Source organism: Aethalodelphis obliquidens, unplaced genomic scaffold, assembly GCF_003676395.1.
Source record: "Aethalodelphis obliquidens isolate GAN/ISIS:26980383/991018 unplaced genomic scaffold, ASM367639v1 scaffold9, whole genome shotgun sequence".
Taxonomy (NCBI): Eukaryota; Metazoa; Chordata; class Mammalia; order Artiodactyla; family Delphinidae; genus Aethalodelphis; species Aethalodelphis obliquidens.
In genome coordinates this window covers 7,536,761-7,553,899 of record NW_020837953.1, presented here as the reverse complement: position 1 = coordinate 7,553,899, position 17,139 = coordinate 7,536,761, and the positions used below count along the sequence as shown (strand labels likewise).

The 17,139-nt window shown below is 51.6% G+C and overlaps 1 protein-coding gene across 11 annotated transcripts in view; it reads right to left on the bottom strand.

Moving 5' to 3' along the window:
• SSBP3 (single stranded DNA binding protein 3) overlaps window positions 1–17,139 on the bottom strand; it is a 164,692-nt gene that overhangs the window by 81,296 nt on the left and 66,257 nt on the right. For 6 of the 11 annotated variants that reach the window (XM_027108438.1, XM_027108440.1, XM_027108431.1 and 3 more), the window contains exon 5: window positions 15,065–15,121. The exons of the other annotated variants lie outside the window; for them this stretch is intronic. In XM_027108438.1, the coding sequence (XP_026964239.1) occupies window positions 15,065–15,121 (57 nt within the window). The remainder of the gene's footprint in view (window positions 1–15,064; window positions 15,122–17,139) is intronic. 11 annotated transcript variants of the gene reach the window in all.

The window sequence follows — 17,139 nt, the reverse complement described above, 5'->3', positions numbered from 1 at the left end:
ACCTGGTTTCAAGCCCTGTTAACATGACACCTCCAAGAATGACATTTAACCAACAGGATCCTTCTGGGAATATTGAAATACCCTCCAAAAAACCAAACCAGGCAGGCAGTCTTTATAAATAGTGTGCAAGCGTGTACAGAGAGCCATCATTTTCAATATAGAGAGACAGAGACACCATTCCGTTCCCCAACAGCAGCAGTGGCCAACTTTCTACACCAATCAGCCATCTGGGGCTCAAAGGGAAGGTGTCAGATTGATCACCAGGGTTGGATTAATTTTTTTTTTTTCTTCTTAAATCCCCTTAACTGAGAAAGCAGCTTGAGCCAATTCTGCTTTTCTCACAGACACCAAAACACCAAGCTATAGTTACACCAGTTCATCTTCACACCCCCAGAGTTTGGGGGAGGGGGAAGATGAAGCTTTCCAAGCAGCTCTCTGCAGAGTCTCACCTCCTGGTGGAGAAGCTAGAAGCCCGGGCTTAAAGGAACAGGATGCTGGGAAAGGACCATGTCCCTAGCCTTCCCCCGCCCCCCAGGTCTCCTTCTGATGAAGAAGGTGGCAAGACCTCCCAGAAGCTTCTCCAGATCCCCTACCCCCAGTCAGGAATCTTCCCCCCCTCCTCTGCTCTCCTACTGCAAAAATTTTCTAGACTGTTATACTATTTGCACCAACCTGACCTACACACCAGTTAATATATCCTTAAAACTTATTGAGGGAGTGATGGTAAGAGAGAGAGAGAGAGAGAGAGAGAGAGAGAGAGAGAGAGAGAGAGAGGGAGAGAGAGAGTGTGTGTGTGTACACATATGTATATATCTCCTGTCCCAGGATATACCCAGCACCTTCCTCCCATGATCTCATTTTCTCCCCTCAGCAACCTGAGTATTTCCATTTTATAGATGAGCCAACTGAGGCTTGCAAACGCTGCAATTCTGTGGCCGAATCCTTAGTGTTCTAGGTTTTCATCACCACACTGGCTGCTGCAGACCACGCTCAATGGAGAAGAGCAGGGGACCAACCAGTATTAGCACCGAGTCTGTGTCAAGTGCTTCTACCTGCATTTCTTCTAATCCTTATAACAAGCAGGAGAAGCAGGGACTACATCCTCATCCCCAACCTCTAGATGGGAAAACTGAGGCTCAGAGATGAGCCGACTTCCATCTCCCAGAGCTTCCAAGTAATGAGCTGGACTTGAGTCCAGGTCACGGAACTAGATCAGAGATAAAGCCCACGTTCCCCCACATGGCGACTGCTTAATCGTGAAAAGCTCCTCCAGGAACGGGACTGTAGACCCCTGTGTGGCTCCCAGCCAGGTCTACACCAGCCACCATGTAGGTACGCAGATGTGCTTTTGTTGGGGAGGAAGGGAGGTAAAAACCAGGGCAGGGGAACCCTCGAGGTCTTCCCCCTAACAGGGGTTCTCCTGGAAGGAGGGCGCTGCCTCGTGGCTCAGCTTCCTGCTGAACCTTATAACCGCTTGGAACCCACTCTTAGCCCAGCTGTTGGAAAGGTCCTTAACATTCCCCCTCCCAGGGCAAGTCCACTCTCTGTGTTACTGCCTTTACCACCCAGACCCCGCCTGAGTTTGTTAATGATCAACCCTCCAGGCAGGCGCCAGCTTTCCAAAGGGACAATGACCACCTCCAGGAAAAATGGCCAAAAGCAGGTTCTGCATCAATTTATTAGGTTGTAAAACAGGGTCCTGAAGAACACTGGCGGGGGCGGGGGGGCACGTGGGCGTGGTGGCAGGCAGCTAAGACATGCTGCTTCCGGTGTTTTTATTGTTCTTTTGTTGGCCCTTCTCTTTGAAGGAGGCAGGTGGTCTGGGAGGTCCAAAGAATGAGCCAACCACAAAGACTAATGCTGGGGAAACTGGTCTCAAACTCCAGAGTCTGGAGAGACCTCCCAATTTTTCAGGCTCTGACAGGAGAAGGGGGGCTCCCTCAGTTCCCAGACTCCTCTGCAATGCAACAACCCCTGCCTCCTGCCATCCACCCATGCACTGGGTACCTGCTTCACCCCAGGCAGGTGGGAGGGAGCAGGACTTCAAGGTGACTCAGACGTGTCCCTGGCCTCCAGGGGCTTCCAGTCCAGGGGAGGAGAGATTCAACGCAAATACCAGTGACTTATGGGGGGTGGGGAAGGACCAAGTACAAGTTATGTGGAAGAAGAGCCAATTTCTGAGGCAAGAAATGCTGGCACTGCCAAAAAAAAAAAAAAAGACCAAGGAGGGGAGAGGTCCGACTTCAAAGAAGCCAAAGACAACACCAAACAGGTTTTAAAGTTAATACCCGAGTTGCTGTGTAGTCAGTCAGGATCATGAGCATCATTCAGATGCTAAGAATCTGGGGCAGAGACACAGAGATGGGCCCCAACTTCAAGGAAACTGGGCGGGGGAGACAAACAGATAAATACCTTCGATCCACAGAGGTAAGCTCCAGAGGCTGTCTCGGTAACTCTAGCAACTAGCACCACACCTGGCATACAGTAGGCATTCATTCAACCAGTGAATTTGTGGAATGAATGAAGTACAAAAGAAGGAGCAGCTTATTCTACCTTGAGGAGGCAGAAAAGATTTGCTGGGAAAAGAACCTAGAGCCCAGCTGTCAAGGGACACTTGCCCTCCAAGCAAGCAAAAGGAACATCGGGCATCCTGGGCAGAGGGGACTGCATGTGCAAAGGTACTGTGGTGTGAGGGAATATGGAATGTCCAGGGAACTCCAAGGAGCCCTTCTGTTCATGCCTGAGAGATGAGGGATGCCGTGATTAAAGGAGAGACTTCTGCTTCATCCTGAAGCAGAGGAGACAGAGATTCCTTGAGATATACAGACACAGGTGTAGCAGAGCCAGATGGGCATTTCGGAGAGAACTCTGGTGGCACCTGGCAGTCCCTATTCATCCCAGTGCCTCCAGTTTCCAGATGAGGAAACTGAGAACTCGGGTAGGACCTCACTTGCCTGAGGTCAAGTGGCTGGATGGTGTCCATCTCTGGTTTCCGTCCAAGGGCTTCCATCCTGAAAGCTCTCACCGCATTACCCAAGTATACCACAGATACTGTAGTGTAGCCCTTGGGTCAGGGGTTTGCAAGGGTCTTCACCTGCCTGAGCCCCAGCTTCTTCCTCCTGTGCAAAACAGGGGAATCGACGCCAACCCTTGAGAGCTGCTACGCACACCAAATGAAGGATGTGTACCACTTCAGCACGATGACTTGCACACAATGAGCCCTTCGAGGACAGCAGACTAGACTCCTTCATTCATTCAAACATCCTGGAGTGTCTACTCTGTGCTGTTCTGATCATTCAGGGCAGGATAAGTTAAAGGCAACTGAAGTCCACCAGGGTACAAATAGATAGAACGGCCCTCACAGTGGAGGACTGGGGGGCGGACAAGGGATCTGAGCCCTTTTGTCTATAAGTGAGGGAGTTAGGTAAGCAAGGAAGAGAGTAAAACCATAAAGTTTTATGCATTGCTTGATAGCTTGGACGTAAAAACAGAAAGCTGGTTGGGAAAGGGGCTGGAAAAATGGAATGCCAACTGCTCTACTGTGCCCCTTCCAAAGCTCCAGGACCAAAAACTCAGTAGGTCCACCTGACATCCAAGGCTGCAGGTGGGGAAGGGAGAGGGCACAGCTCCACAGGTGTGGCCCTCATTGTAGCCTTCCCAAGGAGCAGTTTTTAAGATCACTGCACAAGAAGGCTCTGGTCTGGTCACCTGTCTCTGATCTACCCCCATGTCCCTGGCTGCCGGGACAGGTGGACTGGGCAAGAAAGAGTAATACACAGTTCCGGCAATAGGGGGTGGTAAACAGTGTTGACGAGGACTAAAGAATCTCGTGGACTTGAGATCTTAAGCGGCACAAGGCAAGGAGAATGCATCAGTGGGTTGAGGGGTACGTGCGTGAGCAGCCATGGCCAGCAGCCACCAGCGTGGACAGGGGCCAGCCTTCTCTGATCCAGGTCCACACTAAGCCACTGCCCCGGGTCCAGGAGGCAAGCCCCTCAAGGGCCCACAGTGTAGCTCGTTCTTATCACCACCATCTAATAATGCATCTGGCACATAAATGTAAGATGGTACCTACCGAATACCGAAAGATAACGGCCAGGCCAAGTCAAGCTGGGTGTCCACTAAACAGATGCAGAAGACAAGGCCCTTCCTCCCAGGATGAAAAGAAAAAGAAGCTATGGGCTCCAAGCAACAAGTCAGCTGTCCATACCCCACCCCCAACCTCAGTACCCCAGTCAACTCAGCCAGGTTCAGGTAAAACCAACAACCCACTTATGCCTCCAGGTCAACTGGCATTACCAGGTGGCTTTGAAAGTCCAACGCAGCACCTGTCACAGGGCAGACACTCCACACAATCACTGGTTTCCTCCAAAACTGCACCAGATACCTTACTGGGGCACTGGGAATAAAAACACACAAGATCCCTGCCTTCCAGGACAATACTGATAAATAATGACTTACACTCCACACAGTCTGTTCACTGAACTCTAGCCTAAGAATTTCAAGGAACTAAGGAGGCGACTCCAGGCTCCCGGGACAAAGAGATGGTGAGGATATTTGAATTATTAGGACACTCAGGAGGCAGGAGGGTGGCTGTCAGAGGGGAGAGGTTCTGGGTCCTTTACCCTCCCCCATCCCAGCCCCCAGATCCAATGATCAGCCCTTGAGCAAGTCAATTAAGCTCCCAGAGCACCTAAAACAACTCTTTAGTTGGGAAAGAAAAAAATCTAGGCCCCAAAACTCTGCCTCTAGGGCTTAATTAGCTTTGCAAAAGGCCAGGAGATGCACAGATAATAGGTACTTTCGCCAAAGGGGGAGGAAAAAGTAAACTACTCCAAGAAACACAGACCAAATCCGTGGCCCCAGCCCCCAGGACCCCTACAGCAGGTGGGGCTGGGAGTCAGGCCCTGGAAACCAGTTCCTCCAGCAGGGCGGGATGCCAAGGTGTCCTGCTGGAATGAGGCTCCCCCTCTTCCCTGGAGAAGGGGGTGTTCCAGCCTCCTGTCCTGGCTTGCTCTCCAGACCCTGTCCCAACAGGCAGGAGAGGACTGGTCCCGGCCTCGCAGCCATGCTATCTGCCTTCAGGCAAGCAGAGGGCAGGGAGAAAGCCTGCAGAGGCGGTAGGCGCTTGGGGGAAAAGCCCCATCTTGGATTCCAGTGACAGCAGAGACATACACTGAATTCACAGAATTCTCACCTGTTCTCAAGGTGAAAAGGACTGACTCTGGAAGGAGCCAGGGAAGGCCCTGACCTACGGAGACATTCCAACTCTGCTTCTTCTACCTGTACAGTGAGACTGCAAAGACTGGGGGGAGGGCGGTGGGGACTTACCGAAAAAGAGGACTTCCTCCTTCAGGCTGCCAGGGGCCCATCTCAGCAGGATGAGCAAGTGGGGTGTGGGAGGTATGCTGTGTGCCCCCCATCAGATTCACAGAGTATCATTTACAGAAAGCCAGCACTGCGCCAGATATTATCTTAGACATTTTACAAGAATTGACTCATTTAATCCTCAAGCATGCTTGCAGAATGAGCTTCATCCCCATTTTACAGATGCAGCATGGAGGAGGGGGAGACGGGGGACCTGGAGACCATTGCTGTTCCTTGTCTTCCTTTTGCTCAGCCCAGGCCCCCTCTCTTCCAAGTCACGTATCTTTTCTTTTTCAAGTGCCCCTGAATTCCTGAGGTTACTGACCAAGAAAGCTGGCATTCAAACCCAGGTCAGTGGGCTCCAAAGTCCCAGCTCATGGATATCATCTTCTTCCAAAAGGAGGAAACCTCTAGTTATAGGAACCAGAAGTGTGGATGGACCAACAAGGACCTACTGTATAGCACTGGGAACTCTGCTCAATATTCTGCAATAACCTAAATGGGAAAAGAATTTGAAAAAAAAAAAAAACATACACATATGTATGTTAAAAAAAAAAAAAAAAGTGTGGATGGAATCTCATTAGCCTTTAGGGCCCTCTTCAGCAATCAGGGATGAATCAGTGAAGGGGTCTGCCCCCCACACACAGTCCTTGACAGGGTCCCATCCCCTCAGCAAGACTGAGCTCAGCTAAGCCTCTGTGCTCCCACTAGGGACCCACTGCAAGTTTCTGTAACCGATCCTGATGGCAGCCCCAAGCCTCACTCAGAGAACACTTCACTCAGGGATCCCACAGGTCAGGGTGGCCTGAAGAGTGCTGTCCATCCCCAGGACACTCCCCGGAAACCCCTCAAGGCTGCAGCTTCCCCCGCCCACGTGGCATCCCAGGCATCCCATCACCAAGGCGATCGAGGCAGGCCTGCTGGGGAGTGAGGAGAGGAGAAAAACAGCCTGATTTACAGAATTTACCAAATGGGTCCGTTTTTCACCACGTTCCAGTCCTTTTGAGAAAACTTCAGGTTTTTAGGAGGAGTAGATTAATGGCAGGGAGTTAATGGGGCAGTGATATATATATCCTGCCTGAAATTTTTTTGAAAAGTTCTGCGTTGAGGCGTCCAAGTCCAGTGGACCTGCTGTGATTTAGGATGGCGGCCCTTGAGAACAGGCAGGCCCAATACGTCAGTAAATCTGCTAAACGAGGTCGTTTCTGGAGGGCGGTTTTCAAGATATATGGCCTGACGTGTTGCCAAACGTCCCAGCTAGCTGAGCCCCAAATATGAAGACAAAAGGAGAGTGCCCCCTCTTCCAGGATGCAGCAAAGTACGTCAGAGCAGACGGCAGGCACTGTGGAACCGAGGAGTGCTGGACTGAAGTTCTCTGGCTTTCTGCTTTGGTGGGAGAAGGGGGTTCAAGAATAAAGGAGCTTCAGAGCGTACAGCCAAAGGGGAACTGAGTGATCACCTACTGCAGCTCCACTGTATCAGCGGGAAGACAACGCCCTGGACACCAGCACACACGGCAGCCACTCTTTCAGGCCAGGACCTAACTTTACGTAGGCAACGGCACCCCACCCTCCCCTCCAAATCCCAGCCAGACCCCACAGCCCAGGTGAGCCTCTGATCTCATGGAGAGAAGGCAGGATGGAAACATGTTTTTCTAGCTCAAGTATCACCAGGCTCTCCAGCCCCTCTCGGATCTACAGACACTGCCTGAACACGGGAGCTGAGGGCGGGGGGGGGGGGGGGCGCTCCCCTCTGACAAGCCCTGTGGGGTAAGATCACACATACCTTACCAAATCTTCCCATGGGTCATTCACTGTCACTCATGATGCTCCCTTACTTTGCAGCTCCCACTGATGTAAGAGTCCGTATCAGATCAATTACGATGCCATCATTCCCCATTACCTTTGCTGGAGGATTCAATGATTGGATTAATTTATAATCTGCCTTCCTGGTTGTGTTTTGCCTATTGCTCTCTTTATACCAAAATCACATGTAAGTAGAACTTAATTGAACGGTCCAAAAAGGCATCTGAATTTGTCTTGACTGCTGATGTCAATTCATTAGAGGCATTACTGCTGCTTCTCTGGTTTTCTCCACACTCCTCAACCTTGCTTTGAAATCCCCAGAACCAAACCTCTTATCTGTGGACTTAACACAGTGGCAAAGATAATCCAAGGGAAAGTCCTGCTTGACATCAGAGGTTGCGCTTTCGGGTGGATTTCCCGGGCCCATCCCCGGGCACCTGTGACCCCTTCATGCGATGGCTTTGCAGGCACAGACTGGGAAGCGGCACAGTGGGCCAGGTGCTACCGCTGGGTCCCTTTCAGTGGAGATGGTGCTGCTGGTGGCTGCCACAGCAGCTCAAACTCAAATCTCCCTCCTGGAGCTCAGGGTAATCTGATGATCGCAGTGGATAATTAGAGTCTCTTATCAAAACAATTAGTGGATGAATGAACAGCCAGTCCTGTCTCTGACACAACTGCACAGGAGCAGCAATGAGAGGGGAAGGCGGAGGCAGGGGAAATGACGAACTCCAGCCTCCCGTCATCCTGCCGGGGGCCTCTAGAGCAGAGACACAGTGCTCCAGGCCCACCTCCAACTCCCCCAGCACCTCCCCCGCATCAGCATCTGCCTGGAATGCCCTCCCCTCCCCAGTGCCTTCCCTTTTTTAGCCAGGTCAGGCTCCTTTCCCTCCTCCTCGTGAGGTGTCAGCAGCACCCTCCTCCCTGCAGAAAGTCCCCAGCATCCTGAGCTGTGCCTCTGCTCCCGCAGTCCCCATCACAGAGGCTGTGTTCTCTATCTGACGGAGCTGGGACACCCCAGGGCAGGACTCCGAGAGCTCTTACTTCATGCAGCTCTTGGCACAGGGAAGGGGCTCCATAAATGTTTGTGGAGCACATGAGCAAGCCCGGCCGGCCTCTCCCTCACAGCTGACGGAGAAACGTTCCATGGGAATACCCAGGCCGTTCCACCCAGTACCCCCGTCTGCAATTTCATTAGCTAATGTTTAAAATTCAAAGCTCCTCCATCATTCCCGTGTCTCCCCATCTGTAAACAGGCCTGGGAGTCTGATACCATTTGTTTCTACCGGTGAAAACACACAAGGATTAGCCGGGAAGCCCTCTGGAAACATAATCCGCAGTAGCCCAGATCGTATGGTGGGAACGATTTGCCCCAAGAGTTGGTCCTCCCTGTTTGGTTTTCAGATTCAGAAGATGGGGCCGAGGAGAAGGTGGGGGATGCTTACGGGGCTTTTAACAACGGGCAACGTGATGGAAGAGCCTGGTGGTTTTTAAGCAGACGCCTGCTTCGAATGGGGGTGCCCTCTTGGGTCCGGCCTCTCTAGGATCCTACCCGGCGTCACACCCAAAAGCGATACTCCTGGAGTGTGCTGATGGAGTGAGGTGCCCCCCCCCCACTTCCTAACGTTCAACAGAAAAGGGAAGAAAAAGGAAAGAGAGAATAAAGAAAAAGGCAGGGGCCAAAGCAGAGTTCTCCATCTGCTTTGTTTTCCACTGAGTTCCTTTCAAGGCCTGGGTTCTGCTAAGCCCTCGAAAGCCAGGGCATCATCTGTCCACTTCCCCTTTGCAATCTGCCGCCCTGCCCGCTCCTGACAGCCATCAATCACTCCGTAATGTGCTGACCTCAAGGCTCAGGGGACGGAATTTTCAAGTCAAATGTAGCCGTTAACATAAATAAAGCATTGCCCTGGATTTCTTTCTTTCTTCCTTTCTCTCTCTCCCTCTCTCCCCTGTCTCTCTCTTTATGATTCTGCAGCTGCTGCTGGGGACTCGGTAGGCAACAAAAGTGAGGGCAGACAGGCAGAGTGGATTGGCAATTCTACTTTTCTGAGTCATAACAATTATGACGTTGTGATAAGAACATTTTCTATGAATTTTTAAGTACCAGTTATCCTGTTTGGCAATTGTCCCCGGGGAAAGGACGGCAGATTCAACAGGACTGAAGACTACAACCCAAATGTCCTGAGCAAGGCAGACCTCAGTCGGGGTCCCTTCGGCACCCGCCCCCCACATACCCCGCTAGCTGGGGCTCACTCTGCTTCTTCAATAAAGCAGTTGTCCTTTAAGCACATTTATATGCAAAAGACTTCCATATACCAAATATAGTTCTGTATGCCAGCGTTTATTTTTAAACATGAGGAAGAGTCGCCCATAATAAAGCTCATGATGAATGTTATGCTCCTCAAAATGGTTTTCAGGGGAAGAGGAAGAGCAACTAGAGGGACTAGAGAGGGAGGACGGGGGCTTTTACCCCAGGGTCTCCCCCTTCTGTTCCACAGCCACCTCGACCTCATATCCAGGCAGATCCCACGCAGGAAGATGCCTCCCACCCTCCCATCCTCTCTCCCTGCGCCCTGACAGCAACACACAGGGGACCCAGCAGGGGAACAATGAGCACAGGCAAGGTCCTCAATGCCACAGGGACGGTCCTCAGAAATCAAACCCACTGACCCAGAACAGGGTAGGCAGCCCTGCGTGAGCCCGGTGCTGGCCAAGCTCTGTTCACGTGCTGCAGTCAGGACCTCTGAGTCACCAGTGAGGCCCACTTGAGACAGTAAATCAAGGTGATGAAAAGCATCAGACTGGGGTCAGGATACCTGGGCTGGGCTGGGCTCTGGTTCTGGCTCGGGCGGCTGATCTGTGTGACCTTGGCCAAGTCGCTGGGCCTCCATTTCCTCATCTACATAATGGCGGGAGCTAGGGTAGAGAGACCCCTCCAGGTTCCTTCCAGGCCTAACCTTTCATGACTACCTGTCAAACCACAAGCTCCCCTGGCAGCTCTCCCCCAGGCACAAGGCTGCACTGGCCACTGAGGTTTCTAAGTTCCTCAACCAGCCTAACAGTGTCATGACATCCACACTCACATCTTGAAAAACCCTGGGGTTCCCCTCTAATTCTTTCTGGGACAAAAATCACCAGCGAGGCTGCCAGGGTATCTTGCTAAAAGCCACACACAATGACAACAGGATATAAACCTCACGACCGATTCACCTTCCAGCAGCATCTCCCTCACCTGTGGCTCAAAGCCCTTCCAAATCTGAACTGAGCTTAGAAGGCACCATTACCCCAACCACGGAAGTGAAGTGCTGGCCAAAGGCACCACCACAAGAATGGGGCTCCCCTCACACCAGGCCCACCTTCCTCAGTTCTACTGCCACAGGAGCCAGTGCACGCCCGTCTCAGAGGGCAGGGGCTGGAGCATGCATTTTCCCTCTTTGGCTCCTCTGGCTGGTGGGTTGGGAAGTGAAAAGAGTCCCCTGATAGATTAAGTAGCTAGAAGCCAGTGCCTGTTCCACAGGTCCAACAGAAAGTTCCAAAAAATATTTTGGAAACTCTCTGTACACCTTTAAACTGGGGAAACAAACGTATCTCCTGGGAAGAAAGGGACTTTGAAGCCCAAACAAAATTCTGCTCGTGGAAGAGAGATGGACACACCACACCATCAAAGGCGGGGTAGGGGTGGGGGTGGATCTGAACACACCTGTGACCCTGAGGATGAATGACAGACTTCTTTTGTTAAAGGCTGTTCAAGGCAGACACGTAAGGAAACCTGCATATTTATCTCTCTGACATTTTAAAATATGCTGCAAAAAGCTGAATCCTAAATCAAGATGCATTTTTCAAGGCATGTTGTACCAGGGACAAATCCACTTCCTTTCTCCCTTCAAGGAGCGAGGATTACTGTATATGACTGAGTCTGGGCTTCCTGCACAATCAATATTGAGTTATGTTTTGGAGGTGGCAGACCGGCCGGCCAGGCTGGGGCTTGCAATCACACGTGGCCCATTATCAAGGGCCTCTGCCTCCCCCGGGGCCCTGAGGCTCAGCCCAGGCCCCACGCTACAGGGGAGCTGAACAAAGCCTCAAGGAAACCATAGGCTCTGTGAGGGTTCACCAGAAATGGACATTTTCCAGACCCAATTCAGGGATCCAGCTCCCCGTCAATTGTTCCGAGGCACCATCCCAAGCAGGGAGCCCCCAGCTTCTTAGAATCTGGATGCCACGGCAGCAAATGCTCTACACAAAACAGCTGCACCTCCCTGAGACCTGGGGGAAGGCCCTCCTCACCTCACAGTTCCCGTCAGACTGCTAGGGCTGGGGTGGGCAGGGGAGAGGAACCTTGGATTGCTTTTCAGGTGGATTTTGGTCCAATGTTCCATAAGCTACGGCGAGAGCCTTCAACATTCACTAAAGGGCTGCACATCGCAAACAATCGGGTTTACACCTGCTGCCCTGACACAATGATGCATGTCGTGGCCTGTTATGAAAGTATCCTGGCTTAGGTATCATTTGGTCCCTAACGCACACCCCCACCCAGAGCCTTGAGCACAAGGAGGAAAGAGACCTGCATTATTCTCCCCTTAGGCAGTCCCCAAAGCAGAGAGGACAGGACTGAAAATGCATAAGAAAGTGCTCTCAAGGGCTCTCATCAGACCTGAGCCAGAGGGAGACCTGGGCCAAACTCCACTGTCAACAGAAAAAAAAGCAAAAATCGATAAATGTAACTGCTGCCGCCACGGAGGGAGGCTACCCCAGGGGGCAATAGTGCCAGGGGAAAGAGGATTAGGGGTGACCATGAGGGACTGTTACCAGCCCCACCTTACCTTACACCCCCCATCTTAACCTGCAGTTCAGAGACGAGTTAATAACACGCCCCAGGCATCATCCACCGGCCTCGGCCTCGCTCACCTCCCCCTGCCTACTCCAAGGCCCATTCCTGTTTTATTCACCCTTGTGGTTACCACAGTCTTCCTGGCATTGAGTCTAAGAAGTTACTATAAATCAGCCTCCCAGCAGTCCCTTGGGGCAAAGGGGAGCAAGGACAAACCCTAGTCCATGGGGGAGTGAGGGGGGTGTCCTCTCCCTCCACCTTCATCTCACTCGCCTCCCCTGGCCATCCTCCACCAGATTGGACAGAGGTTCTCAGAGCTCCCTGCCTATCACCCTCGAGGTGAGGACACAGGCTCTTACCTGCTGACACAGCCCAATCTCAATACAACCCACAGCTCCAACCTTGTGCCGTCAAAACATTCCTTCCCTGAGCCCAAATCTGAGGGACACAACAGGTCCAGAAATCCCCAGGACAGGCTCCCATCCACGCCAACACCAGGCAGCGAAGAGATACCGTTAAGAGATGGTCAACAAGGGGCACCTTGAACCATGCCATCTCTCTAGAGCACCCAACTCTGGGTGGGGGCCGCCACAGTATGGTGGGGACAGGGTTTTGGGAGGCCTGTTAAGGCAGAGCCCAGGAATAATGCGGAAACAGCTCATTACAGTCATGAAGGCAGTGCTAAATGGTTTATTAAACCTTTCAAAGAAAAATACATTCATCAGTGCAAGAGCCCTTGCACTGCACAACAAACATCAAGCCCTTGAAAATTTCCTCATTCTAAGTAGAAATAAAGGTTTATACATGTATACACACGTAAGCATATGTCCCGATATAATGACCTCCATATGTAAAGTCATCTGCATAGAAAGAAACACAGGTATATGGAGAGACAAAGGCATGTTATGTGGGTAAGGGCATGTTATATTCTAGAAGTGTGTGCATGCACGCACACATACTTAAACCAGATGCCAAATCATTTCCAGATGCTGCAGTCTAGGATATCCTTTGTTAAGGAAGAGGAGAAAAAAGCTTGCCCTTCATGGCCAGATACTTGGGTTCAGGTTACATGAAACAGGATTAGTTCAGAAAAGAGTACAACTTCACAGCCAAGGCAAAAACCAAAGAATGAAAACCATGTAAACAGCCAACACAATTGCAAGACTGAACACAGTGACGAAAGCCCAAAGGCTTCTGGTTTTACGCTGACACCCCTCCCTGCACCTCACACCTGTGGTCTAATGTGGAGTAGAGATCTCTCAGGCCTAATAACAGGGCTTGAGTTCCTCTCACGACAAAATCCAGCGGCATTCAATCCAGGTGAAAGGCTGCACGATTTGACACCTGCCTGTGCCCAGCTGACCCAGGCCATGCCCATCAGCTGGCCAACCCTTCTCCGGCAACCTCTCTACTCTGAGTGGTCACCACCAAAGACAAACAGTGTCCATGCCCACAGCATGCATGCAGAGAAAGAAGTAGCAAAGAAGGGACAAAGAATGGCAGGGTCCCTTGCCCCGATCACCCACCAGCACCCAAGGCCAAGGCAACAGTCCTCCGGTGAAGCCAGAATTCTAAACGCATGCATGCCCTGTGCCTCCCAACACAGGCCTTAACCCGCTAGTCTATGTCACCTGCCCTTCCCAAGAGCCTCCAAATGCAGGTCCATGTGGGTCACACTCACTTTCATGAAAATCACTAGTCAAAGACCTGCAGGACTGGAAGGCCACTGGAGGTTATCTAGTCCAAACCATCTTAACTCCCAGATGAGAAACCAGGGTTCAGAAAGGTTAAGCAATTTGCCTAAGGTCACACAGCTCACAAGTAGAAGAGCTGGGATTGGATCCCAAAGCTGCCTGGCTAAGGCTACGTTCCCTCCACTTGGCTAAATTCCTATAAGCCAGCCGCTGCTACCAGTCCTAGGAGGCAAAGGAAGTGACAACTGGGATAATCACACACTGGCAGTCAAGGAAGGCAGTGGAAGCAGTGGGGGAAAGGAAACCTGTGTGGCAGTCACAGTCACTGCACCAGCCCTGCAGAAGCACCAGCAGAAATGAGATGCCAGGAAACCAGAAGTGGAGGAGAGGGCTGCAGAGTAAGGAGGACACGGTATTTGGGGGCAGGAGACCTGGGTCCTAGTTCTGGTTCTGCCACTGATGACCTGAGATGCCTTGGCCAGGTCAAGCTGCAAATCTGGGCCTTGTTTCCTCATCAGTAAAATCAGAGGTCTGGACCAAATGGTCCCTGTTTCAAGTCACCAGGACCTGATTACAGCGTCAGCCATACTCGCTGGTTATGTGGCTTCCAATAAGTCACTCCGCTTCTCCGTGCCTCCATTCCCTGACCTGACAAGGAGGTGCCAGGCTCCCAGGGCTCCTTGGGAAGTGCTCTGAGGAGACCATGTAAGCCGAAGGGATGCTCCCAACTTCCCTGGAATCAGGACAAACCAGAGCCAGTGTCCCCAACTCCCCTGGCATCAGGAGGGACTAGAGCCAGCTGACTGGCTTCCCTGGCTGCAGCCAAAGCTGCAGCTGGACCAGGAGCCCAAGTGGGAGTCAAAAGCATCAGAGAGGCCGGCTGAGTGCCCACAGGGGACCAGAGGGGACAAAGTGTGTCACTGCTGGCACACAGGTCAGGAGGCGAGCAAATGCATGCACACACCTCCTCCCACGCAGCATTGTTCCCAGTGCCTCCATCAGCAATTCTGCTGGGCTTGACAGCCGGGGCTTCCTAATAGGGCAGGCTGGACCTGGCAGACACCCGGTCACTTCCCCTCCAGCGGTCCACAGGGACGCACCACTGCCTGGGGTGGGGGACGTGCCAGGAAAGCTGGGCCTGTCCTCAACAAAAGGCTGGGAGCCAGCCAGCTACATGGGTGGGCCCTGGTGGGGTGTCTCTCGTCTCCCACACAGGTGGTCTCCTCCACCCTCTCGCCTCTGCAGGAGCCCAAACGGGTGAGGAGTCACCCAGCAGCAGGGAGCTCACTGCCTCTGCTCAAAGGGCCTACTCCACAGGCACCTGGTATCCAGATTTAGGAGAGCTGACCCTCTCGCATTTACACACTCACCCGCAGGCCCTGGTCTGCCCTGGATCCAAACACAGCAGCCAGCATCCTGCAGACAGTCTGCCGCAAAGAACAAAGAGCACAGTCGGCTCTCTCCCCACCCCAACCAGTCTCCCCAAGCCTGCATGGTCTAAAAATTAAGAACACTTATCCATGCTAGTTGGGTCTGATTCCCAGCTCAGCCACTTAGAAGCTATATCATCTTGGGCAACTCACTTAACTTTGTGTTTCAGTTTCCTCCTCTGTAAAACAGAGATAATAATGGAGTTGAGGTACGTACACACACACACACACACACACACACACACACACACACACACCCCAACTGTTTAGAATTGTGCCTGGCACAGAGCAAGGACCATACAAAAGTCAGACATTATTAAAACTGCTTTCAAGCTAAATGCCATCATTTCCTTCAGCGTTTCTTCATTCAGAGGCTCCACCATCTACTGACCCTCTACTTCACTCAAAATAGCACAGGCTCTGGGTTCCAGCTGATTCTGCCACTTTTTTGCAGTGTAACACTGGGCACAGTGTAACTTCTTTTTTCCTCTTCCGAAAAAAAGAAAATCCTCTGACTTACCTCAAAGGATGAATTTAAAGATGGAATGATAATGCGTGTAAAGCACCTAGCTATTATTATGAATTATTAACAATAACATCATCCTTCTCCTTATGGACACAGTCCTCATTCAGCAAGCCTGAGTCACTTTCTTTCAGTGATGGCCAACTGCTGGCACACAGAACCGACTGTCTGGTACATTCGAGGGTCACTTTCTTGCTCACCATTCAAATGAAGCTTCCTCATCCTGTGCCTGTGAAGTTGGGTTGTTTTTTTTTTAACCCACCTATAGGACTTTACATTTATGCCTATTAAATTTCATCCTGTCGTTTCCAACCCGGAATGGGAGCGGGAGGATTCACTAATCAGCTCTGACTCAACCAGCACAGAGGCGCTGTCCCTGGAAGAGCTGAAAACCCCGAGAAATGACAGGGCCCAAAGAAGCCAGACTCTCAGAACTGAGAAGGTGACAGCCACAGCTGGGAAGGTCTTGGCCAGCTCTGCCCTCTGTTTGTCCAACACCCGGATACAAGAGACAGCTCTTATTACCAGGGTTCTATCAAGGAAGTGGGGGGAGGAGGGGTACCATGCTTTCAAAAATAAAGCCACATGTGCAAACTGTTGTCATAAACACGGCCCCCTTGCAAGGCATCTCCTGCATTCCTCCCCACACAGTAATGTGTTTCATTTCTTCAACATAAACACAATCAGATTTATTGCATTCCAGCAATATTTCCAGGATGGGGACTGAGAAAGCTGCGTATCTTAGGAATAAAAGGCACTCACGCATACGTGGGCAAAGAAAAAGGAGAGAAAGGGCAAAAACCACCGTCCAGCAGACTCTGGGGCCAGGCGACTGTGCACCATGCGAGAACATTTATGCAATCAGCCCGCAAAAGCTGCAGGAAACAGAGGCCAATTTAAGGTTGGGGTTCAAGGTCATGTGTCGGGCCAGCCTTAAAACTTGCCCACCACAGGCTACAGAGCTTCACACCGTTTAAAGTCTACCTCCCCGATCCCAGACGCATCGATTCACAAACCCTTCCTGGGACCCTGAGAGGGCCGACAAGTCGTGAGCCTCATCTCTGCCTGTCCCCAGGAGCCAAGTATGCACGTAAGATCCAGGAAGACAAACACTCTGTCCCCTGGAATGTGGCGGAAAAGCAGTTGGGGGCGGGGTTCTCTCTCAAACTTTCAGCTCTTACTACTTCTCCCAGGCTGGATGAGGCAGCACCCACAGAGGGATTCCTGGAGAATGCAGGCAGGAAAAGGAAGCAGTTGGGGGAAGGGCAGGAGAAATGAGTCTCACGAGAAGGGAGGAGCCAATGTGATGTCATGGGACAAGCATGGGCATTGGAGCCAGAGAGACTACTCAAATTCCAGCTTTACCACTTCCTGTGTGGCTTCGCACAGATTACTTAACCTCTCTGAGCTTCAGCTACCACACCTTGCTGCACATCTGTAGAAAGAAGGCAATGACACTCCAGGTCCCAGCCAGGTACTTCTGCACCTTTGG